Source organism: Ranitomeya variabilis, chromosome 5 (assembly GCF_051348905.1).
Source record: "Ranitomeya variabilis isolate aRanVar5 chromosome 5, aRanVar5.hap1, whole genome shotgun sequence".
NCBI classification, from domain to species: domain Eukaryota; kingdom Metazoa; phylum Chordata; class Amphibia; order Anura; family Dendrobatidae; genus Ranitomeya; species Ranitomeya variabilis.
In genome coordinates this window covers 474,802,175-474,827,487 of record NC_135236.1, presented here as the reverse complement: position 1 = coordinate 474,827,487, position 25,313 = coordinate 474,802,175, and the positions used below count along the sequence as shown (strand labels likewise).

Here is a 25,313-nt window from a genome sequence, read left to right as displayed (position 1 = left end):
ATGTTTAGTCTTGACAATAGTTGGTGGGGTTGGTGGATAGGGATGGTAGCCGCCAATTGTGGTTTTCTTATTAAATTCTCCTTTTTTGGTTTTTATCCATTTTATATAGTTCTTAACTTTCATATCACTTCTATAAGCCTGCCCCTCTTGATGACTAGTTATGAAGACCTGACATTCATTGATAGTTGTCAGATATCCTTTGTAGGAGATATCCTCGGGATATTTTGGATGACGTGCATCTGAGTGCACACATCATGTGAGTGCACGTGTACGTGGATTAGGTGTTAATATTAATGAAACCTCAACTGAACAAACACTGTCTCATTCTAACCAAAGGCCACTGAAAACATTTGTTACTGGACAGGCTAATGGACTCCCTTTCTTTGGCAACTACACAGCAATACACCTTGTAGATGAGGCTCAGAAAGAGCATGTGCTCCAGTGTATGACAAGCGCTGCATCAAGTGGCCTCTCCTGCTCCCCTTCCACCTTAACATCACACACAGTACAATCCTAAGAGGTGGCACCCCAATCAGCCTTGTTTCCCCCTAGTTAAAACTCTCCAACCACTCAACTGATGGTGGGGAACTACAGATGGGTGAGTCTACCGAGCTGTTCACACATTCTATACCATGGGCATCAGAGATCTGCTCCAAAGACTCACAGAGTCAAAAGGAAGAAAGCATTTGCATCAATGACCAAAATTTTTTTCAGTTGGATCCGGGGACGGATGAAGTAGGGTCTAATCAAAATCCAGAATCTAATCACCCGAGGTTAACCCCAGGGGTGAAGGTGATCCTGATGAGACTCAAATACCTGAGGTGCACTCGGACTGTACTGTGCTGTCAGGGCAAGAAGAGGAGGAGGGTAAATCCCAGGGTTAGGAGTGTGAGAACAGAGAGGATGATGATGAGGTTGTAGATCCCACTTGGTGTGAATCTAGAGTTACGCAGCTGAGTAGCTCAGCAGAGGAGGTGGAGTGGTAGGAAGACGAGGAGGTTATGTTTAGAGATGAGCAAATATTTCAATGTTCGGTTCGGATTACGATCACCGAATTTGCAGTATTCGCCAATTAATTTGTCAAATAGTCGCCGAACATAACGAAACACCATTCATGACAATGGGATGCAAAAACAAATGCATGCACAATACCTTATAACGGCCTCAAATGCTGCCAAAACACATCAAATGACTGACAGATGCCAGGAAAGTGATCAGCAAGGCATGAGGTATCGGTGTCTGGGACAGCATTTACAGCTTTCAATTGAACGTCACAGTAAGACGATGTGGGTGAGGGATCGGTGTAGGCCTCCTTTGATAGGAGCCCTGATACCACATGCAGCACCTCTACCTGCTTTCATGCTGAGCTACACTCAGGTGGCACAAATATCAGTTTTGTAGACCACCATTGTCAGAAAAATGTAAGGATAGTAACACGGGTAGTTGAGTCCAAGGAACTGGAGACCTGATGGTCTTGGAGGCCTACAGCTACAGACAGCAAGGATGAAGGAGACCCAACCAGGAGTGTTCACATTTCCAAAAATTTTTGGCAGACACCACCAAAGTGGCATCAATTTCACCACAGTAGAAATATTATAATAGGAACCGACAGGTATTCCACTACACCCAATCCAGCAGATGGACACTCAACCAGGAGTGTTCACATTTCCCCAAATTATTGTCAGACAATCCCAAAGTGGCATCAATTTCCCCACAGTAGAAATCGTATAATAGGGACTGAGAGGTCTTCCGCTACGCCCAATCCAGCAGATGGACACCCAACCAGGAGTGTTCACATTTATACAAATAAGGGCCTTACACCACAGACATGGCATAAATTTCACAAGAGTAGAAATAGTATAATAGAGACACTACACCCTATCCAGCAGATGGACACCCAACCAGGAGTGTTTACATTTCCAAAAATTATTGGCAGACAATACCAAAGTGGCATCAATTTCACACAAATAGTATAGAAATAGTATAATAGGGACCGAGAGGTCTTCCATTGTGCCCAATACAGCAGATGGACTAGAACTGTTCACATTTCCAGATATTATTGGCAGACAATACTTAGAGGCATCAATTTCACCATATTAGAAAAAGTATAAAAAAGGCTGAGAGGTCTTAAAGGATGATAAAACCTCCAAGGAGTGTGAGGCAAGCTCAGGCCACTCACCCATTTTGGAAGAACAAAATGTGAAAGACTCCAATCCCTCCCTGATGGTATTGATATTCAGTTCTAAATACTCCTACACTATCCTCTCCATTTGTTCACCACATGTAAGACTTGTACTCTGTTGTGCTGGTGCTCGATCTGGTCTAAAAAAAGTGTCAATGGACTCACAGAAATTGCTTCTTCCACTTCCACCACTTGTGCTTCTCTTGCTGCTGCTGCTAATATTTTGGTGTTGACGAATTGACGTGCCGGAGGTTGGAAGTCTAGATCTGCAATGTGAACTGTGTGCTTCACTGCTGTTTTGGGGAGAAGCTCTCTTAAGGTTGAGTAAAAGTGTATTTCGCATTGGGTGGGTTTTAGGACTATTGCTCTCTATCTAGGGGATGGTGGAAATCAGTTGGCTCTTGGTGGGTCTTTATGGGTGGAAGGGAGGGGGGAGGGGGAGATTGGGTTGAGTTTTTATAAGTAAAATGTTACTGGAGTTGTATACAAACTGTAATGAATACTATTTGTATTATTCTGATTGCTTAATAAAAATTTATCTGATCAAAAAAAAAAAAAAGCATATTTCGATACTCCAGCATTCGCGGGTCCCTTTCCAGGGCGAGAAGCATCTGCCAAATAGTTTTTTAATGTGGATCTTTCAGAGTGGCAACCCAGTAGTCAGCAGTATTCCTAATCATAACTATACAGGGATCATGTTGCAGATAAGGCAGCAAGAAGGCACTCATATGTTGGGCTCTTCCATGAGGTCCAAGCGCATGCTCTGTTGGTGGCTGGGTACCAATAATGCTTGTTTCCTCCATCCCCTCCTGCCAACCACAAACAACAGAGAGGGGAGGATTACCTCTTCATCTGACAGTTGCTCACCCAAGACCTCTTCCTCCTCCATTTGTTCCTCGGATCTTGCACCTTCGATAACAATTTGTCTGTTATCACCATCCCCCGTCGATCGCAGTAATCCACCCTCCCTTGGCACCCGCTTGTGTGACAAAAGTCTGGAACTTAGAGACAATGTTTTCCCTTCCTCATCCTCTGCTTCTTCCTCTTCTTCTGGGACCACCATCTCCTCCCGCAGGTTATTCAAAGTCTGCTCCAGCATATAGATGACTGGAATAGTGATGCTGATGATGGTGTCGTCAGCGCTAGCCATCTTAGTAGATATTTTGAAACTATGCAAAAGAGTGCAGAGGTCGTTGCTGCTGCCACAGTCGCTACAACATGTGCAGAGTGGAATTCCACCATGTCGGCACATCGCATATCAACCAGGTAACTGGCATGGACAAAGACCTCTGTATCAATGCAAGTCAATGACCTGAAGGGTGCGAACTGCGGAAATGGGCACTCAGCTTATGTGCTTTCTGGAACAGCTCACTCAGGCCAGGATAGTGGCGGAGAAAATGCTGTACCACCAGGTTGAGTACGTGAGCCATGCAGACATGTTGTGTGAGCTTGCCTCGCTGTAGGGACGCCACCAAGTTCGCACCGTTATCGGATACAACCTTCCCTGGATGCAGGTTCAGCGGAGACAGCCATTGTCAAACTCAACCTAGAGAGCCATTCACAACTCTTCAGCTGTATGACTGCGATCTCCAAGGCATATCAATTTTAACACTGTCTGATTGCAGTGAGCCCTGGCTGCTCAGTACAGAGCTGGTGGGGATTCGCTCTGCACTGTTGGAAAGCGTGTCTCATTAAGGCAGAGGTTGAGGATGCAGGTGGAGGCCCCAGAGGAGATAGAGTAGGAGGAAGCAGTGGAGGAAGTGTTAAATGTAGAGGTTTGTCTTGCAAGCCTTGGGGATTCCAAGACTTGTGGAGTAGCTCCTGCCCCCACAGCCACCAGAGTCACCCAGTGCCTAGTCAGCATGATGTAAAGCCCTTGGCCATGCTTACTGTCTGTGGTGAAATGCATCCTGGTAGACAGAGATTTAGTCAAGGAACGGGTGATGTCCTTGACATGCTGGAGTAGTGCAGGCACAGCTTTCTTAGAAAAGTAATGGCAACTGGGAAATTGGTACTAGAGGAATGTGATGACCATCAGCTTTTGGAAACTATCTGTATCTACCAGGCGGAAAAGCAGCATTTCAATAACTAACAAATTAGAGATGGTGGAGTCCAACCTCTTAGCTTTGTCATGCGTAGGAGGAAACAATCTTTTACATGACCACAACTGAGGATCCATGGCCATGGGCTGGCTGCAGTGCTGAGAGAGGGCAGAGTACGGTGAACCGGACAAACTGCTGAACCGTGAGAGTGGTGCTGGCGGAGCTGTTACAGTGGATTGAGAAAACAGCAGGCATGTCCGCTTCCATTACAGCTGACGGTGGGCTCTCAGTAAGTGTGAATGGGGCAGGTAAAGATCCCGAGATTCTGCGGTTCGAAGTCCTGTGTCTCAATATTTGGCACGGTATCAGAGGAGGAGGAAGAAGCACATGCATTTGATGGGGCAGCTGATGGTTGTTGAGATCTGCTGGTCCGCATTTTAGAGCAGTGGGATTCCCAGAGTAATGTGTAGGTTCATACATCTAGTAGTCAAATTATTGCCCTTTTTAGGCTACGTTCACATTTGCGTTGTTGGGCGCAGCGTCGCCGACGCATACCGACGCATGCGTCATGCGCCCCTATCTTTAACATAGGGGGCGCATGGACATGCGCCGGTATGCGTTGTACTGCGTTTTACGACGCATGCGTCATATAGATGCACAAGACAGGGCGCAGGGGTCGCTACTTGTAGCGTTTTCCCTGCGCTGAAATTCCCAATCTGTAGGATCTTATGACAACGTATGCATCGCAAAACGCTGCGTTGTGTACATGCGTTGTTGGTAGCGTCGCGTCGCCGACGCTGCGCCCAACAACGCAAATGTGAACGTAGCCTTACAATTACATAAGTCAGCTCATCCTTTGCAGTGTCAAAAAAGGCCCAGGCAAGACAACCCTTGCCACCCCTGCGAGCTGCAGACCCGCGGACGCTGCTGGTCACAGCCACAGTTGTGGCCGAGGATGCAATGCTCATCGTGGCTGCATCAGCACGTGTCTTTGATGTACGGCGCAACGTAACCTCCTCGTCTTCCTCCTCAGATGACCTACTCAGCTGTGTGCCTCTATGTTCATGCTAACTGGGATCTTACACCTCATCATCATCCTCTGTTATCCCTCTTCCTGCCCTGACATCATAGTAAAGTCCTCAGAAAAAAAAAAGAAAAAAGAATTGAATGGCACTAGGAGCTGTAGTGCATTTCAAGGCATACAACATATGATCCTTCAGGACTTAAAAAACGGTTGCTTTTTGCCACTGGGAACTGGTGCTTCACATATAATAGTCAAAAAGATAGTCCATAGAAAATAGAAAAAGAAATGCGGCACTCACCCAGTTTGCAGTGAAGTTGATGTCTTTTATTTTACCATATCGAGGTTACAGACATTTTCTTGGAATCAACAGGTAAAAAGTGAGGGTGTGGGGAGTGAACAGCAGGATGACGGCTGTTTCGCGCACTCAGCGCTTCTATGGGTCCATGTGCTGTTCACTCCCCGCACCCTCACTTTTTACCTGCTGAATCATAGTAAAGTCCGCGTAAGCCTCAGATATCTGAGTCTCATCAGTATCAACTACCCCCCAGGGTTAATGTCTGATGACATGGGTCAGGATGCTGGTCGGACCCTACTTCGTCACGCCGAGATCAAAGCTAAAAAAAATTTGGCCATCAGTACGGATTTCTTCCTCTTGACGCTGTAATGGTTTTGAGTACACTTCTGATGACCATGGCATAGAATGTGTGAACAGCTTTTCAGATTCACCCATCTGTGGTTCCATACAGTCAGGTGGATGGTTGGAGAGTTGAGATGCGGAGAGAAGCAGGGGGAATTTGGATGCCACCTCTATGGACTGTACTGGGTGTGATGTTGAGGTGGAGAAAGAAGAGGAGAGGCCAGTTGAAGCTGCACTTGCCATCCACTGCTCTTGCAGCGCCCCAGAGTCCTGGTCGTTGCAGTAATGTTGTTCTTCCACCAGGGGGAGTGATATTACGTCTGAAGGCAATAAAGGAGATCACTTTACCAGGTATCACAAACTACACAACACACTTCACACTCCAGGCCGCCAGGGGGAACCATGTTCCTATCTATTAGGGCACTCCTCACAATTAGGTAAAACTGGTGGTTTGGATAGGAAGTTAGATAGACGCTGACTGGGCTTCACCCAGGCAGCACCCTGTGAGACAGACGCTGGCTGGGCTTCACCCAGGCAGCACCTTGTCAGGCAGACAGAGGGGAAGGAGGAACATCACAGAGCTGCAGACAGAGAGGTCCCTGACAGGGGTGGGATCCTGTCAGAGGCCTAGCCAGAGGGTCACGGAGCTGCGCCTGCCCCACGTGCGGCAGCATCCTAAGGAAGGACACGAAAGAGAATTGTATTGCGGAGGGTGAGAAATGAAGTCATAGCATAAGGAGAGGAAACCAGAAGGAGTTCTGCCCTGTAAAAGGCTGCCTCCTTCTGAGGCGCAGAAGCCGGTAGCCGGAACACCGAGGAAGCAATCGTCTTCAAGCCTTGCTTCAGAGACCGGCAGGACAGTTAATTCCACGTTAGCTGCCCGACCTTATACCCAGGAGGCACGGTGGCAACTTGTGGGGGCTGGGGCGTCATAGGGTCCCTGTAAAAGCCTCAGGCCATCAGTCATATGGGTTTGTCCTATCCATACCATCTGGGGGACAGAGAGAAAGAGACATAACATCTAGTACACCAACATCAGTTGTGAGGACCTTACTGAGAAGCTCAGCAGGGAGGTACTACAACACTCAGGCGCTAGAGGAAGGCTATTGATTTCACCTGGATAAGGGGACTCTGGATTTGCCTTCAGACCGGCTGGACTCTGCCTACCCTGTGATCCGGTGCTCTGGACTGTGGACGCTGAAGCCTTCAGTAAAGGTAAAGAGACTGCAACCTTGTGTCCTCGTTCTTCACTGCGCCTCACACCATCCACCATCTACACTTTGGGAAGCCCTGGGGATACACTTCACCTGTGGGAAGGTACACCATCTAGCTGCCATAACATCACCCCAGCGGACCCCTAAGCAGCGTCGGTCACCCTGACCAAATACCACAGGTGGCGTCACGAACATTATTCCTATAAACACTCTTCCTTTTATTGGACGCCCCTCATAGGGCCACGGACCGGGTCAGGCCGCCGTGACATCCCCATCGAGAACCGAAGGGCCCGGCTCCGAGTACCCCATTGCCCTAACGTGGGGGCGCTCCACTCTTTCTGGGCCTCATAAACAAGGCTTACCGCTGTGCGTCGGCCAAAGAAAGGTAGTGGAGTATCCCGTCCAGTAACAGAAGTTGTCAGATGACTTTACATAGGACGTGACATTGTTGGTTTACTAGTACTTTCACAAACATTACCACCTACCCCATGTACACCTTGAACACCACACCTAATTCCCCTTCCACCACAGCCTTGCTTTTTCTCAGGCATGTTGCTCAGATAGTGTGCTAGGAGCTCAGTATTTGCAACAAAAAGTTTGATTTTTAACTCTGCATCACCTCTGCAAACAGCTAAATTTCAGCGACAGTAAATTCCAAGGTGAAATATGGCATGCTGTATTGCGTTAGTCACAGACGAAAGAGTTGTTTGAGTGTGGATGAAGCCTGCATGACAAAGAAGATATGATAGAAACAATTTGAAAGTCAGATGTCCCCTACTGTATGACGCTAGGAACACAATAATTTTTTTGTGGCCTCTGGATAAGGCCTCTATAACACACTAGATACTACAAACTATTTAAAAGTCAGGTCCCCTACTGAATGACACTAGGAACAGAACAATTTTTTGTGGCCTCTGGTTTAGGCCACTATAACACACTAGATGCTGCAAACTATTTCAAAGTCCGGTTCTCTACTGTATGACACTAGGAAAAGAAGAATTTTTTGGTGGCCCCTGGATCATGCCTCTATAACACACTAGATGCTACAAACTATTTTAAAGTCAGGTCCCCTATTGTATGACACTAGGAACAGAAGAATTTTGGTGGCCTCTCGATCAGTCCTGTATAACACATTAGATGCTACAAACTATTTTAAAGTCAGGACCCTACTATATGACGTTTAGCAATAGAAAAATGTTTTGTGCTATGTGCGTGAGATCTGCAGACAGCTTAATTTCAAACCAAAAAAATGACAAAGTATGATACGGTGGGCTGTCTAACTTTTTGCAATTGAAAAATTATATTTTTTTAATGTGCGTTAGGTCTGCAGACAGTTTCATATCACTACAGCACTAAAAGAGAAGGTGGAATACAGCAGGCTGTTTCACATTTAGCTAGTGAAAAAATATTATTTAGAATGCTATACTCATGCATGGAGAACAATAGAAGCAGTACACAACACAGTTGTAGGACATTTGCCCTGCTGGCTTTGTCTGGGGACCTCAGTAACAGCCACACTGGACACTAGCTAGCTACACTATCTGACTGATATACAATCACCTAGCTATCTAGCTAACTAGCTAAAATCTTGCTGCTAACAGTGCCAGCGTCAGTAGCAGCCTCTCTGCGCTGTTACAGTGTCAAAATGGCTCTAAAACAAGATGTCCGCTCTTTATATGGAGAGGGACATGTGATTTCAGCAGCCAATGACACAAGCCGTGGTGTCAGGACATTGTGCATGTTTCCTGCTCCCTGATTGGCTAACCGCAATGTGCACACATAAAGTTAGGAAAAAAAAAGTTTACAAGAACGCCGTGCCTCTGAGCTCTGCAAACCTCCTCCCCTCATCAAACACATGCAAAAAGCTGTTATAACAAATAGATATCGTGCTTGAGGATGACTAAAAAGAGAACTTAACACGGTATCTAAAGAACAAATAGCCTAAAAGGACCCCAAGTGTATTCCAAAATTGATGTAATACCACTACAACCAGTTACAAACAATCAATCAAAGTCCCTAAACTGCCCACATAGTGTAATTATATTCATAACTGGTACCTATAGCCATCAGCTTATCTCTATTGTAATGGATGTTGCTGCATGTGGGGCAGTGCTGAATAACTGTTCACCTGCCTGGTGTATATACCCAGGGCTGCGACGCTGTCTGTATCCGGTGATAGAACGCAGTGCAAGACCAGGGAAGCTCCGGCCGGTAGCATTCCCTGGATACCACGTGAAGCAAAAAAGATGTCCGAAAGGCTTCTCCTACTAGTGACGTCACATGCGGTATGGAGCGCTATAGCAATCAAAAGAGGGAGAAGGAAACCAACGCGCTTCAAAGAGCGGCGCTCTTCTTCATCAGGGTTACATGGAAAAAGCTCATGATATACCACCATTATCGTTGCAAAAGTGCTGAAAATACTTTTGCAGCAACAGAAATATTTTCCAGCACTTATTACCGAATATTACTGATTTTTACCGATTTTATAAAATTTTGCTCGTGTTTCCAATCACGAATCCGAATGTGCCATATTCGTGCCGAATTTATGTTTGGCAACCGTTTTCCAAACAAATTCGCTCATCACTAGTTACGTTATGGCTTGCCTCACAGGCACGGAGTGATGCAACCAAGACAAGCACTGCATCCTCAGCCAGAACTCTGGCTATGGTCAGGAGCTGTCTCAGGTCTGCAGTTCGTAGGAGTGGCAAGAGTTGCCTAGCGTGGGCCTTTTTTGAGACTGCAAAGGATCACCCAACTCACGTTATCTGCCAGCTTTGCAAAAAATGACTCGGTAGAGGCAAACATTGCAATAATTTGACTACTACATGCATTAACTGGCACATGCGCAATCAACATGCATTAGTCTGGGAATCTTACTGCACTAAAATAAGGACTAGTGGGCCTCGCCAACCACCAGCCATGCCGTCAACCGCATCTGCTACTTCATCCTCCTCCATCACTGTGGCAAGTGTTCTCACACAGGACTCTGGCCACAGAACCTCCACTTAATTACCTGTTATGATCCCAATGGCAAGGATCTCAGAGATTACAGCAAAGTCTGCAAACATAAATACCAGCTCATAGGGACGTGGTAACTAGGCTGACCATATACCTGATCCTAGCACAAACACTAACAGTAGCCGGGGAACGTGCCTACGTTGATCCTAGACGTCTCGCGCCAGCCGGAGAACTAACTAACCCTATCAGGGAAAATAAGACCTCTCTTGCCTCCAGAGAAAAGACCCCAAAGTAATACAAGCCCCCAACAAATAATGACGGTGAGGTAAGAAGAAAAGACAAACGTAAGAATGAACTAGATTTTAGCAAAGAGAGGCCCACTGACTAATAGCAGAAAATAGTAAGATGACTTATATGGTCAGCAAAAAACCCTGCAAAATATCCACGCTGAATATCCAAGAACCCCCAAACCGACTAACGGTGAGGGGGGAGAATATCAGCCCCGTAGAGCTTCCAGCAATATCAGGAATCACATTTTGTACAAGCTGGACAAAAATATGAACAAGCAAAATAACAAAAAATAAGAAAGCAGGACTTAGCTTATCTTGCAAAGAACCAGGACCTGAAGACAGGAGCAAACAGAAATGAACTGATTACAACGATGCCAGGCACTGGACTGAGAATCCAGGAAGTTTAAATAGCAACAACCCAGGCCTAACGAAGCAGGTGAGTACCAACCTGGTAAAAGACAATCCAAGTGCCAAATCACTAGTGACCACAAGAGGGAGCCAAGAAGTATAGTTCACAACAGTACCCCCCCTTTAAGGAGGGGTCACCGAACCCTCACCAAGACCACCAGGGTGACCAGGATGAGCAGCGTGGAAGGCACGAACCAAATCGTCCGCATGAACATCAGAGGCGGCCACCCAGGAATTATCCTCCTGACCATAGCCCTTCCATTTGACCAAATACTGAAGCCTCCGTCTAGAGAGACGAGAATCCAAGATCTTCTCTACCACGTACTCCAACTCGCCCTCAACCAACACCGGAGCAGGAGGCTCAACAGCAGGAACCACAGGCACAACGTACAGCCGCAACAAAGACCTATGGAACACGTGAATGGCAAACGACACCGGAAGATCCAAATGAAAAGAAACCGGGTTAAGAACTTCCAAAATTTTATAAGGACCAATAAAGCGAGGCTTAAACTTAGGAGAGGAAACCTTCAGAGGGACATACCGAGAAGACAACCAAACCAAATCCCCAACACGAAGTCGGGGCCCCACACCGCGGCGGCGGTTGGCAAAACGCTGAGCCTTCTCCTGTGACAACTTCAAGTTGTCCACCACATGATTCCAAATCCGCTGCAACCTATCCACCACGGAATCCACCCCAGGACAGTCAGAAGACTCAACATGACCCGAGGAGAAACGAGGATGAAAACCAGAGTTGCAGAAGAATGGCGAAACCAAAGTAGCGGAACTAGCCTGATTATTAAGGGCAAACTCCGCCAATGGCAAGAAGGTCACCCAATCATCCTGGTCCGCAGAAACAAAACATCTCAAATAAGCCTCCAGTGTCTGATTAGTTCGCTCCGTTTGACCATTAGTCTGAGGATGGAAGGCAGATGAAAACGACAAATCAATGCCCATTTTAGCACAAAAAGATCGCCAGAATCTGGACACAAACTGGGATCCTCTGTCGGACACGATATTCTCCGGAATGCCGTGTAAACGAACCACATTCTGAAAAAACAAAGGAACCAGATCGGAAGAGGAAGGCAACTTAGGCAAGGGTACCAAATGGACCATCTTGGAAAAACGATCACACACCACCCAGATGACAGACATTCCTTGAGACACCGGAAGATCAGAAATGAAATCCATGGAAATGTGTGTCCAAGGCCTCTTCGGGACGGGCAAGGGCAGAAGCAACCCGCTAGCACGAGAACAACAAGGCTTAGCCCGAGCACAAGTCCCACAGGACTGCACAAATGACCGCACATCCCGTGACAAGGAAGGCCACCAAAAGGACCTAGCCACCAAATCTCGGGTACCAAAAATTCCCGGATGCCCCGCCAACACCGAGGAATGAACCTCGGAAATGACTCTGCTGGTCCATTTATCAGGAACAAACAGTCTGTCGGGTGGACAAGAGTCAGGTCTACCAGCCTGAAATCTCTGCAACACACGTCGCAAATCAGGAGATATGGCCGACACGATTACTCCCTCTTTAAGAGTACCAGCTGGCTCCGAGACTCCAGGAGAGTCAGGCACAAAGCTCCTAGAAAGAGCATCAGCCTTAACATTCTTCGAACCAGGCAGGTACGAGACCACAAAGTCAAAACGAGAGAAAAACAATGACCAACGAGCCTGTCTAGGATTCAGGCGCTTAGCAGACTCGAGATACATCAGATTTTTGTGATCAGTCAAGACCACCACACGATGCTTAGCACCCTCGAGCCAATGACGCCACTCCTCAAATGCCCACTTCATGGCCAACAACTCCCGATTACCAACATCATAGTTCCGCTCAGCAGGCGAAAACTTCCTAGAGAAAAAGGCACATGGTCTCATCACAGAGCAACCAGAGCCTCTCTGCGACAAAACAGCCCCAGCACCGATCTCAGAAGCATCCACTTCAACCTGAAAGGGAAGTGAGACATCAGGCTGGCACAAAACAGGCGCCGAAGTAAACCGGCGCTTCAGCTCCTGGAAGGCCTCCACGGCTGCAGGGGCCCAATTAGCCACATCAGAACCTTTCTTGGTCATATCCATCAAAGGTTTAACAACGCTAGAAAAATTAGCGATAAAGCGACGGTAGAAATTAGCAAACCCCAAGAACTTCTGAAGACTCTTAACAGATGTGGGCTGAGTCCAATCATGAATAGCTCGGACCTTGACTGGGTCCATCTCCACAGCACAAGGGGAGAAAATAAAACCCAAAAAGGAAACCTTCTGCACTCCAAAGAGACACTTTGAGCCCTTCACAAACAAAGCATTATCACGCAAAACCTGAAACACCATCCTGACCTGCTTTACATGAGAATCCCAATCATCCGAGAAAACCAGAATATCATCCAGATAAACAATCATAAATTTATCCAGATACTTCCGGAAGATATCATGCATAAAGGACTGAAACACTGAAGGAGCATTAGAGAGCCCAAAGGGCATCACCAAGTATTCAAAATGACCTTCGGGCGTATTGAATGCAGTTTTCCATTCATCTCCCTGCCTAATGCGCACAAGGTTGTACGCACCACGAAGATCTATCTTGGTGAACCACTTGGCACCCTTAATCCGAGCAAACAAGTCTGACAATAGTGGCAAAGGATACTGAAACTTAACAGTGATTTTATTCAGAAGCCGATAGTCTATACAAGGTCTCAAAGACCCGTCCTTCTTGGCCACAAAAAAGAATCCCGCACCAAGAGGGGAAGAGGATGGACGAATATGCCCCTTCTCCAAAGACTCCTTGACATAAGAACGCATTGCGGCATGCTCGGGTACAGACAAATTAAATAATCGTCCCTTAGGAAATTTACTGCCAGGAATCAAATCTATAGCGCAGTCACAGTCCCTATGAGGAGGAAGATCACTGGACCTGGACTCACTGAATACATCCTGATAGTCACACAAATACTCAGGAACCTCTGAAGGAGTAGAAGTAGCAATAGACACCGGCGGAGAATCGCAATGAATTCCCTGACGACCCCAACTCGACACAGACATAGCCTTCCAATCCAAAACAGGATTATGGGTCTGTAACCATGGCAGACCTAACACGACCAAATCATTCATTTTATGCAGAACAAGAAAACGAATCACCTCCCGATGTTCAGGAGTCATGCACATGGTCACTTGTGTCCAAAACTGCGGTTTATTTTAAGCCAGTGGCGTAGCATCAATTCCTCTGAGAGGAATAGGAATTTTTAAAGGCTCCAGGACAAAACCGCAGCGCTTGGCAAACGACAAGTCCATAAGACTCAGGGCAGCACCTGAATCCACAAACGCCATAACAGGGTAGGAAGACAATGAACAAATTAAAGTCACAGACAAAATAAATTTAGGCTGCAAATTACCAATGGAGACAGGACTGACAACCTTGGTTAGGCGTTTAGAGCATGCTAATATAACATGTGTAGAATCACCACAGTAAAAACACAGCCCATTCTGTCGTCTATGATTTTGTCGTTCGGTTCTAGTCAGGATTCTATCACATTGCATTGCTGGATCGGGGTTTCTATCACATTGCATTGAAACAGGTGTCTGTTCAGACAACACCGCCAGAGGATTAGCGGATTTGCGCTCCCGCAAACTCCGATCAATCTGAATAGCCAGCGCCATAGAATCATTCAGACTTGTAGGAATTGTGAAACCCACCATCACATTCTTAATGGCTTCAGAAAGGCCATTTCTGAAATTTGCGGCCAGAGCACATTCATTCCATTGAGTAAGCACGGACCATTTCCGAAATTTTTGGCAATACACTTCGGCTTCATCCTGGCCCTGAGAGATAGCCAGTAGAGCTTTTTCTGCCTGAATTTCAAGATTAGGCTCCTCATAAAGCAATCCGAGCGCCAGAAAAAACGCATCAACATCCGCCAATGCTGGATCTCCTGGCGCTAACGAGAAAGCCCAATCCTGAGGGTCGCCATGCAAAAAGGAGATAACAATTTTAACTTGCTGAGCTGAATCTCCAGACGAACGAGGTTTCAAAGATAGAAACAATTTACAATTATTCCTAAAATTCCTAAATTTAAATCGATCTCCAGAGAACAGCTCAGGAATAGGTATCTTAGGCTCAGACATAGGACTGCTAACAACAAAATCCTGAATGCTCTGCACTCGTGCAGCAAGCTGATCCACACTAGTAATCAAGGTCTGAACATTCATGTCTTCAGCAAAGCTACAGCCACTCTGAGAAAAAGGGGAAGGAAGAAAGAGGAGAAAAAAAAACTCAGAACTCCTTTTCTTTTAATCCCACTTCTGCAATGCATTAACTATTCATGGCCTGGCATACTGTTTTGATCCCAATGGCAAGGATCTCAGAGATTACAGCAAAGTCTGCAAACATAAATACCAGCTCATAGGGACGTGGTAACTAGGCTGACCATATACCTGATCCTAGCACAAACACTAACAGTAGCCGGGGAACGTGCCTACGTTGATCCTAGACGTCTCGCGCCAGCCGGAGAACTAACTAACCCTATCAGGGAAAATAAGACCTCTCTTGCCTCCAGAGAAAAGACCCCAAAGTAATACAAGCCCCCAACAAATAATGACGGTGAGGTAAGAAGAAAAGACAATCGTAAGAATGAACTAGATTTTAGCAAAGAGAGGCCCACTGACTAATAGCAGAAAATAGTAAGATGACTTATATGGTCAGCAAAAAACCCTGCAAAATATCCACGCTGAATATCCAAGAACCGACTAACGGTGAGGGGGGAGAATATCAGCCCCCTAGAGCTTCCAGCAATATCAGGAATCACATTTTGTACAAGCTGGACAAAAATATGAACAAGCAAAATAACAAAAAATAAGAAAGCAGGACTTAGCTTATCTTGCAAAGAACCAGGACCTGAAGACAGGAGCAAACAGAAATGAACTGATTACAATGATGCCAGGCACTGGACTGAGAATCCAGGAAGTTTAAATAGCAACATCCCAGGCCTAACGAAGCAGGTGAGTACCAACCTGGTAAAAGACAATCCAAGTGCCGAATCACTAGTGACCACAAGAGGGAGCCAAGAAGTATAGTTCACAACAATTACCCCCTACAGTCGGGGTGAGTGAGGGCCTGTCAGCTGTTATGGAAGTGGACATGTCTGCTGTTTTTGTTTCACCGAGCATGCCACATCTTTCTCAATTCACCATAACATCTCTGCCTGCACCTCACTCACAGTCTTACAGTTTGTCGTGTTCGCCTTACTACACCCTCTCTCAGCACAGCAGCGATTCCTCGGTCCCACAGTTGTGGTCAAGTAAAGGAATGTTTCCTTCTACACATGCAAAAGCTAAGAGCTTGAACTCCACTATCTCCAATCTGTTGGCCACAGAAATACTGCCATTCCACCTGGTGGATACAGATGATTTCCGAAAGCTGATTGCCATCGCAGTCCCCCAATAACAGTTGCACAATCAACATTACTTCTCTAACAAAGCTGTGCCTCTGCCATACCAGCATGTCACACACAATATCACTAGTTGAAAAATTATACCTGCCAGGGTGCATTTCACCACTGACACCTGGGTGAGCAAACATGGGCAGGGACGTTACATCTCGCTGACTGGGAAATGGGTGATTCTGCTGGCTGTGGGGACAGGCAGACAAGGGGCTGCTTCACAAGTCTTAGAATCCTCATGGCTTGCGGGACAAACCTCTAGGAAGAGGTGATGGCTCCACAACATTCTGGAGATGAAGGGGATAATGATCCCTTCTCTGTTGTCCATGGTTGACAGGAGGGGATGGAGGAAGCAAGCTTGAGTGTTACTCCGCCACCAACACACCATGGACTTGGATCTCATGGAATCGCCAGACACATAAGCATCTTGCTGCACTATCTGCAACATGTATTGTTAGGATTAGAAATAGTGCTGACAACTGGATTGCCACTCTGTTAGATCCTCAGTACCAGATGAAATTAGGCAAGATGCTTTTCCCCAAGGAAAGGGACGCGCGCATGCTGGAGTATCAAAACATGCTTGTAGACAATCTTCAGAGTGGTTTTCTCCAAGACAGCAATGATACACACAATGTCCATGTAAATTATAGATCTCCAACCCCAAGAGCGTCGAGTCATCAATGCAAAAACATTAGCAGCAGCAGTGTAAGTTGCATATGCAATTTCTGAGTTATTTCACACATTTTTTAGGCCAGCCCATGCACCAGCAGAACAGAGTACATGTCTGACACATTGTGAACAACTGGTGAGGATGGTGCAGTATTATCTCAAGCTCAATTTCAGTGCCATCAGGGGGAATTTGGACCCTTTTGCATTTTGGTCTTCAAAAATGGTATAGTGGCCTGAGCTTGCCTGTCACACCTTGGAGGTTTTGTCATGCCTGGCATGTGTCTTCAGCGCTGCTGGTGGTGTCCTGATGGATAAGCGCATCCGCCTGTCTCCTGAAAGTGTAGACCACCTAACTTTCATCAAGATGAATGAGTGATGGATCTTCAATATCTTTTGCACCCCAGTCGCAGACTGAGCAGACTAGGTGATGGTGTAGTTTTTAGTGTGCTGCATTGTTGTCTGTGACACCTTTGTCATGGCTTCTGTGCCTGCTGTTTCTTCTGCTGCTGGTGTTACAAACAATGTTTTGAAATGTTTGGTCCACATCTGGTTGGTTGGTTGTCTGTAGTTCAAGGGGTGTCAGAGCCCTATTATACTATATATATATATATATATATATATATATATATATATATATATATATATATATGTATATATATATTATACTCTGGAGAAATTAATGACACTTTAGTGGTGTGTAGCAATAGTTTTTTGAAATGTGGATACTCCAAATCGGGTCTCCATCTGAGAGTCATCTTAATTTAAATGTGAATTCAAAGCTCTAAATGCTGGCTCAGACCGTGGAGGAGAGAAGGCGGATAGATTATTAATAGCCATCACAACTGACATATTGTCACAGAGGAACCTGATCTTCCTGTCCCTGAATTGCTCGTCCCATACCGACAACGCAAACACTGTTGGAAAAATCTCCAACAGTGTAAGGTTTCTCGTGACACTCGTCTCCCTCCACAACTCTGGCCATTGACCCATGCACTATTGACCCCTGCAGCAAGCCCCAAACTCCAGACTGCTTGCTGCATCAGTAAAGAGCTCACAATCAAAATTCTCTAAAGTCTTGAATATCATTAAGAACCGTCCATTAGAGATGGGCGGACCCCTGGAAGTTCCGGTGTGGCAGGTTCGGCTAAACAGTTTAAAAAAAGTTCTGGTTCGGGTACCAGAACAGTGCACAGACCCAAACCCGGACCCCTTTACTTGAATGGGGGAGCCAAAAATCCAGTGTTTACCATGCTGTCATGTGCATGACAGCGTGGCAAACACTGCCTATGATCGGCAGTAAAATCATTACTGCCGGTCAGACAGCCACTGTTCCTTTCTGTCAAATGACACAGTGAGCTCGCAGCTGTGATCAGTTGTGAAAAGTTTACCTCCGGTCACTGGCTGTTGTCGGCTGATAGGAATACTGCTCCCATCAGCCTACGCCTGCTGCCACTAACAACAGCGATAGCAGTCGGCGGCTGATAGGAGTGTTCAACAGCCGTTGCCTGCACTCAAAATAAATAATAAAAAAAAGGCATAGGTTCCCCTGTATTTTTAATAACCAGCCAGGAAAAACTGGCAACCCTCAGCTGTCAGCATTAGCAAGGTTGGTTATCAAGAATAGAAGTGTCCTCACATTGTTTTGTAAATTATTTCAATGAATAATTAAATAAATAGCATGGGGTCCCCCCCATTTTTGACAACCAACAAAACTAAAGCAAACAACTGGGGCCTGGTATTCTCAGGCTGGCAAGGGGCCATGGATATTGGCTCCCCCAGCCTAAATATAGCCGCCCGCAGCTGCCCAGAAAAGGAGCATCTATTAGATGCGCCAATTCTGGTGCTTTGCCCAGCTCTGCCCACTTGCCCTGCTGGTGGTGGCAAGTGGGGTTCATATTTGTGGGGTTGATGTCAACTTTGTATTGTCCGGTGACATCAAGCCCACGGATTAGTAATGGAGAGGTATCTATAAGATACCTCTTCATTACTAATCCTATAGTTGTGTTGCAAATAAACACACAGAAATTATAAAGTCTTTTATTTGAAATAAAAAAACACAATTCAACTTTTTTTTTTTTTTTTAATAATCAAACATAGTTATACTCACCTAACATCCATTCCATTTAAGCTCTTGTCTCCTTTAATAAACAAAAATAAAAAACAACAATATCCTTCACCTGTTTTTCATTCTGTCCCACACCGTAATCCATGTCTGTGGATAAGTAGTTTTCAACCTGGATGGTGCCAATATGCAACCGTCCAGGCTGAGACCAATGGTTGAATGAGCACTAGTACAGCATCAGTGAGCAGCGGTGACATCATTGACGTTGCCGCCAGTCACTGAGTCTGCATTCCCTGCTCCTCCGGTCAGATCACCGCTAGCACAGTGAGAAAAAGTCTCACGGTGAAGATGTGTTCACCGCAACTCACCTGGAGAAATGTGAAAATATTTATTTAAATAATTAAAAAAATAGTGTGGGTACCCCTCTATTCTTGATGACCAACCTTGTAGTTCGCAGCTCTCAGTTTTGCCTGACTGGTTATCAAAAATACAGGGGAGCCCACTCCGTTTTATTTTTAAATTATTTATTTAGAGCACATGAACCAGCTAATGAATAGCAGTAGTCCCATCAGTCGATGCCAGTGAACAGATGTAAACTTTTTACCTCTGATCAAAGCTGCAGGCTCTCACTGTCATTTGACAGTGTGGGAACTGCGGCTGTCTGACCAAGCTAGCAGATCATCCCTGAGTCCCTGTGTCAACCTAATGTAATGTCTAGGGAATTAAATCCATGCACTAGTCGCAGTGAGCTGGCGGGAGAAGACCCAACCCCTGGGTATAATCTAGCAAGCAAAATGTAGTTTCTCAAGCGATGATTGTAGATCCATCAGCTGTATCTTTTCAACCTGCATCACATGTTGAACCTTCTTGCACAGTGCAGTAATTTTTTTCCTCAGGCAACCTGCACTCCATCTTTCAGTGTGAATGGTGATTCCCAAAAAGCTAAGACAATTGTTATGTCCTTCCTTTTTTCCTGCTCCTAAAGAACCACAAAACAACTATTCATCCATCCATTGATTTTAATAATGACTGGCAAAATAGAGAATCCGGAGGACCATTGCACAAGAAATTGTCTAGATAATGGATGACTGACGGTATCCAAGTTCATCAAGCACCACTCATTCCAAGAACGTGCCAAAAACTTCAAAGAGAGAGCATGAAGGGAGGCCCTCTTGAGCTTTTCCAGCAACTCCAATGCCCCCAAGATAAAGTATCCACATTTTCCCTTTCCTCATCCTGAACCCCTGTAACCGGCTCCCTAACAGGAATGCCCCCAATGAACCCTGGAGCCTGACTATAACCTGACTCCAGAGAAGCAGTATTAGAAAAAGATGGACAATGCATAGAGGCATACTCTCCAGGCTGCGTTGCTGCCTGAGACCCACCAGCCGAAGATCCTGGGTCCTGTCAGTCCATGTCTCGACTCCTGGAGAAGGGGCAATAGCCAGCTGGGCCAGAGTCCCCCTGACCAGCTGCCATGCTGGTATCCGGTCCCACTACCAGGGAGCAGATTGAAGGCCACACCTCCCTCTGCTTGGCTTATCTGCTGCTGGTGCCGTCTGTTCTCCAGGGCCCCTTGTCCCCAGGAATAGGGGCATTCACCACGGAGATTCTCTCATAGACGAAGCAGCCCCATTGAAGGAGCATCGCTGAGTGGGGCCGCTGATGTTTTGTTGGAGCCTGTGGCACTAGTGGACGCAGGCACAGTCTTGTGACCTTCTGCCTATCTACGCTCCTTCCCTGTCCCCAGCTACCTGACTGGATTCTTCCCAGGGTGAAACCTGCAAATGCATATAACGAAAAGCACTGGAGTACAAGTCCATCAGTGTATAAATGCAGGTTTATTCATTAGTCAATTAACAACAATAGCATATAAAGTAAAGTTCACATACTACATTAGTGAGTTCAGACAAGGAGAGACAAGTAGCACAGACCAAAAAACCCAATGTGGAAACCAGCTGATGCCATATAGACAAATAAAGTGCATAGTGCCAAAGTAAGTAGGCAGAAGACCGGGAATATAATACAACCGTATGGGAAAATTATTGAGCCCTGTACACAAGCTACTAAATCATTCCATCCATGATTCAATCCCACCCCAGGTTCTTACCCACATGCTGGCATCAGAGCGGATCCACACTTTATGTGCTATTGTTGTTAATTGACTAATGAATAAACCTGCATTTATACACTGATGGACTTGTACTCCAGTGCTTTTCGTTATATGGATCTTGTTTGTGGGAGTGTCCTTGTGCATATTGCACATTCTTTTCTCCATAAGCTCCCCCACTGTGGTTGTGAGCATGGTGGTGAAAAATAGTCTTTTATCCTTCTATTTGGCCTTTCTTTATGAAACCTGCAAATGGATGGAGGGTGAGACCACATCCTGAATGGTCCCTGATGAGGCTCTTGCGGGGCCACTGAGGGGAAGGAGATGTGTCTGGTGACAGGCGCTCCAATAGCCTCGATCTGCAAACACATCATGCAGCTGGCGCCATGCTCTCACCACCAACATTTGGCCTGCTGCTTATTTCCTGTAGCCTCGCTGTGATCCAGGCTCTGTCCGCTCTACAAGCTGCTGAATGCAGGCACTCCAGATTCCCTTCCATTTCCGCCATGCAGCTACAGGAGGGGTAAGTGGCTCCTTTCTGATTGGTGACTTTGAACAGCTTAGGTAGCCACCTCCCCTCCTTATATTTTTAGCCCTGCTCTTTCTCCCTCTTGTAGCTGTGACACCCCAGGGTCCTGGTTGTCACAATGGCATTGCTTTCCTCACTGGGAGAATGATGTCACACTTGGAAGCGAGTGAAGATCTTCTTTATCAGGTAAACACAAACATACAATATGTTAACACTCCAGGCCAGAAGGAGGAGCTCTGATCCAGTTTGTGGGTGGCTCCCCTATATACAGTATATATTCTGGTCTGGAGGGAAAGTCAGTCAGTTCCTGTCAAAGAGACAGAAGAGAAGGAAGCAGAGGGGCCGTGCAGCCCAGAGGGTGCTGCAACTCCTGGACAGAGAGAACATGGAAGGAAAAACACATTGTAATGAGCGTGCAGGTGAGCAAAGCACAGGAGAGTGACAAATGGGGAGAATAACTGCGACTGGGCTTCCTCCCTACAGAGTGCAGATTCCGATAGCCAGAAGACCGAGGTTCTGTCAGACTCTAGGAGGCACAGCAGAAACCGTCAGGACAGCTGGACTACACGTCACCTGTCCGCTCTAATACCCAGGAGACACAGTGGCGCACAGAGCCCGGTTATGATAGAGACCCTGTGAAAAGGCTCGAGCCACCTGTCATACGGGTTAGTGTCCTACCCTTTAAGGAGGACAGAGAGAACTGTGAGGACCTTGATAGAAGCCACAGGCAGCAAGGGACTACACCACCACGCTAGTAGGAAGGCTTTTAACTCCACCTGGTAAAGAGGACTCTGAACTTGCTTCCAAGCCGGCTGGACCCTGCCTATACCTGTGATCTGGTGCCCTGGACTGTGGCTACCTACTACCATCAGTAAACCAGGTAAAGAGACTGCAAACCTGTGTTCTCCATTCTTTACTGCACCACGCACTATCCTAATCTATACACCCGGAGCCCTGGGGATCCAATTCACCTGTGGGAAGTTATACCATCTTAGCTGCCATAACATCACCCCAGTGGACCCCTTTAAGCAGTGTCGGTCCCCTCTGACTGACTATCACAGGTGGCGTCACGAAAAAACTTTATTATTAAAACCCCTTTACTTGGTCGCCCAGGGCTACGGACCGGGTCGCAGCCATCGTGACATCCCCTTTAAGTACCGGACCCAGTACCGAGTACCCCTAGGCCCTGGCGGGTGTTCCATAACCCCCACCCTCTTTCACTCCTCCCCTTAAAATTTTCACCTCCACTTAACCTCCCCACTACTTCATCATTGACCCCTGCTCTGCCCTGCATAGTTGAGTCATGGGTCTCTTGAATTCTTTATACATTTCTTACAGTGTTATACAAAGAATGAGCCAGAATAAAATCAATAGAGACAATTGTTTTAAGGCAATTGGAATTTGTTCTCTTTTTACTTAAAATGTTTTAAAAACTAATATAAGGAACTTTATCTTTTTGACAGCTCAATTATGGATTAAGCAATAAAGAAGCATTTTATAAGGTATCCATGGCTGACAATGAAGCAGTAATAAAGAATCTTTTACCTGGGGAAGACTACATATTTGAAGTACAAACATTTAAAGGAAAGCAATTTAGTGCCCCAATACGCCAAACAATTAGCACTAGTAAGTATTCAGTGAATTATGTATTAACAGCAAGCGCATACACACTCACCCACACTCTCACAAACATCTATTTAGAAAGATATATACTCTACATTGGCCACTGGTATTGATGGATTGGTTGTCTTGCCATTTGCAAGACCATATACTCTATGCCTGTCATGACAATGACCCCAGTCCATTTTTGCCTCCTGCTTTGGAATTTTTCCCAGTCTGATTTTTGATAATAGCTAATATTTATTCTGACATCAATGATTAATCCAGAAGGTTCATGAAAAAAAAGGAATAAGAATCTTTGCTCTGTATCGAAAAGTGCAAGAATTTTTTGTTAATTCAACTATTTGGATGAGAGGGAGCATTGACTTGATATTGTTTTTTCGGCGACATCAAACCAGGGGGTTTGCCATTACTCATTAGAATCATTCGAAAAGTGGGGTCCCCGAGGTCAGACTCTTGCAGTTCAGATACATATACCATACAGCACATACATTTGCATGGCTACATTTAGAAATTCAGAATGCAAAAATGTTCCTTACTTATACATGTTTATGTTTTTACTTGCAGGACCTTCTGGAATTTGTGGATTATCTATTAAAGCCATTAATACCACTTCTGCTACTCTGCAATGGGACCAAATTGAAAGCAGTTTTACTCATTACAGAATTCTAATTAAAAACCAAACATATGTGAGAGACTTCAACCTTTCCAAAGCAGCACCAGAGTATACGATAACCCATCTGTATCCTGGTGGAATTTATAATTTCACAGTTCAAACGGTGAAAGGGAAAGTTCCTGGCGATTCTTCCTCTATACAGTTGGTTGCAGGTTTGTTCGGGCCTCTTGCTTTTCACATGATTTTTACCTGTCATGATCAAGACCAGGTTTTCGGTCTTGTTTCTTCTTTCCCAGTCTGGTCATGTCAGGGGTTACCTTTCTCTGCATCGTTCTGGTGTCAGGTATGCTATTTAGCTGCGCTGCAACCTGCAGGCACTGTCAGTTATATTTCCTGCCTACGGCGTGTGTAGCTGGCTCTGGTGAAACCCTGATTTGTCCTGCTGCATTTAGCTGACTTTGCCCGTGTCTGTTCGTACCTCTCTTCCATCGCCTGACTCTGTTTGTCCCTGTGTGTTTGGATTCCCTGGTACTTGATTCTGCTTTGGCATTGACCTGCTTCTCTCTCTCCCTTTTCATATTTCTGCTACGGACCGGTACTGACCTTCTGGCGCTTCTTTGACTGTGTGTTTTGAATTTCCCCTTGTACTACGCTACTCTCTGGTATCTACCCGGCTTGTCTGACCGTTCTGCTGCCACCTGGTGATAGCCTCGCTGCAGTTCTGCTGGTCTGCTCTGAGCAGGATTTCATCCCTCTCTCTACTCTGTTGCCATCTAGTGGAGTCTGCACTCACCTGCAGAGCTGCAGCGTGACATGACCTTTATTTTTTATTTCTCTAGAAATTAGAAGAAAAAAAAGGTATAATCTGGGATATAAACTGGTGTGCATGCAGTGTGTAAGCGCATGTTCACACTGGCCACTGAACAGAAAAAAAGCAAATAGGGCCTCCTGAGTCCTGACTGCAACACAATATTAGCTCAAGCGATTTTGAGTGGAAAATGTGGACTCCGGTCTGCACAACACTATTAGCCCTAACGATTATGATTATCAAATGGGGCCTCCTGGCTGCACACCAATGTTAGCCTTTATGACTTTGATTAGCAAATGGGGCCTCCTGTCTGCACCCCAAAATAGCCCTAATTATTTTGATTGGCAAATGGGGCCTCCAGAGTCCTGACTGCAACACAATATCAGCGCAAACGATTCTGAGTAGGAAATGTGGATTCATGCCTGTTCACCACTATTAGCACAATCAAGTTAGATGCTGTAAGGTCTATTTCACACAGAACAGGATCCTATGTAACTATATGACAACTTAAAAAACAAAGACAGAAACATAATGATTAAATAACCTGCAGTAAATAAACAGCATAGTGCATGAAAATAATATAGAGCATTTATTAACATGTTTTTTTGATAAAAAAAAATGCAAAAGCCATCCCACCACTCTACATTGACTGTAGTTGGTTGGGACAGTCCGAACTCTAATATTAAAAACCTTACCGTTTGTCAAGTGACATGCA

The 25,313-nt window shown here is 45.7% G+C and overlaps 1 protein-coding gene across 1 annotated transcript in view; it reads left to right on the top strand.

The window, feature by feature from the left end:
- PTPRQ (protein tyrosine phosphatase receptor type Q) overlaps positions 1 to 25,313 on the top strand; it is a 677,639-nt gene that overhangs the window by 53,846 nt on the left and 598,480 nt on the right. The window contains exons 5-6 of the mRNA XM_077265498.1: positions 23,018 to 23,180; positions 23,742 to 24,002. Coding sequence (XP_077121613.1) covers positions 23,018 to 23,180; positions 23,742 to 24,002 — 424 coding nt within the window. The remainder of the gene's footprint in view (positions 1 to 23,017; positions 23,181 to 23,741; positions 24,003 to 25,313) is intronic.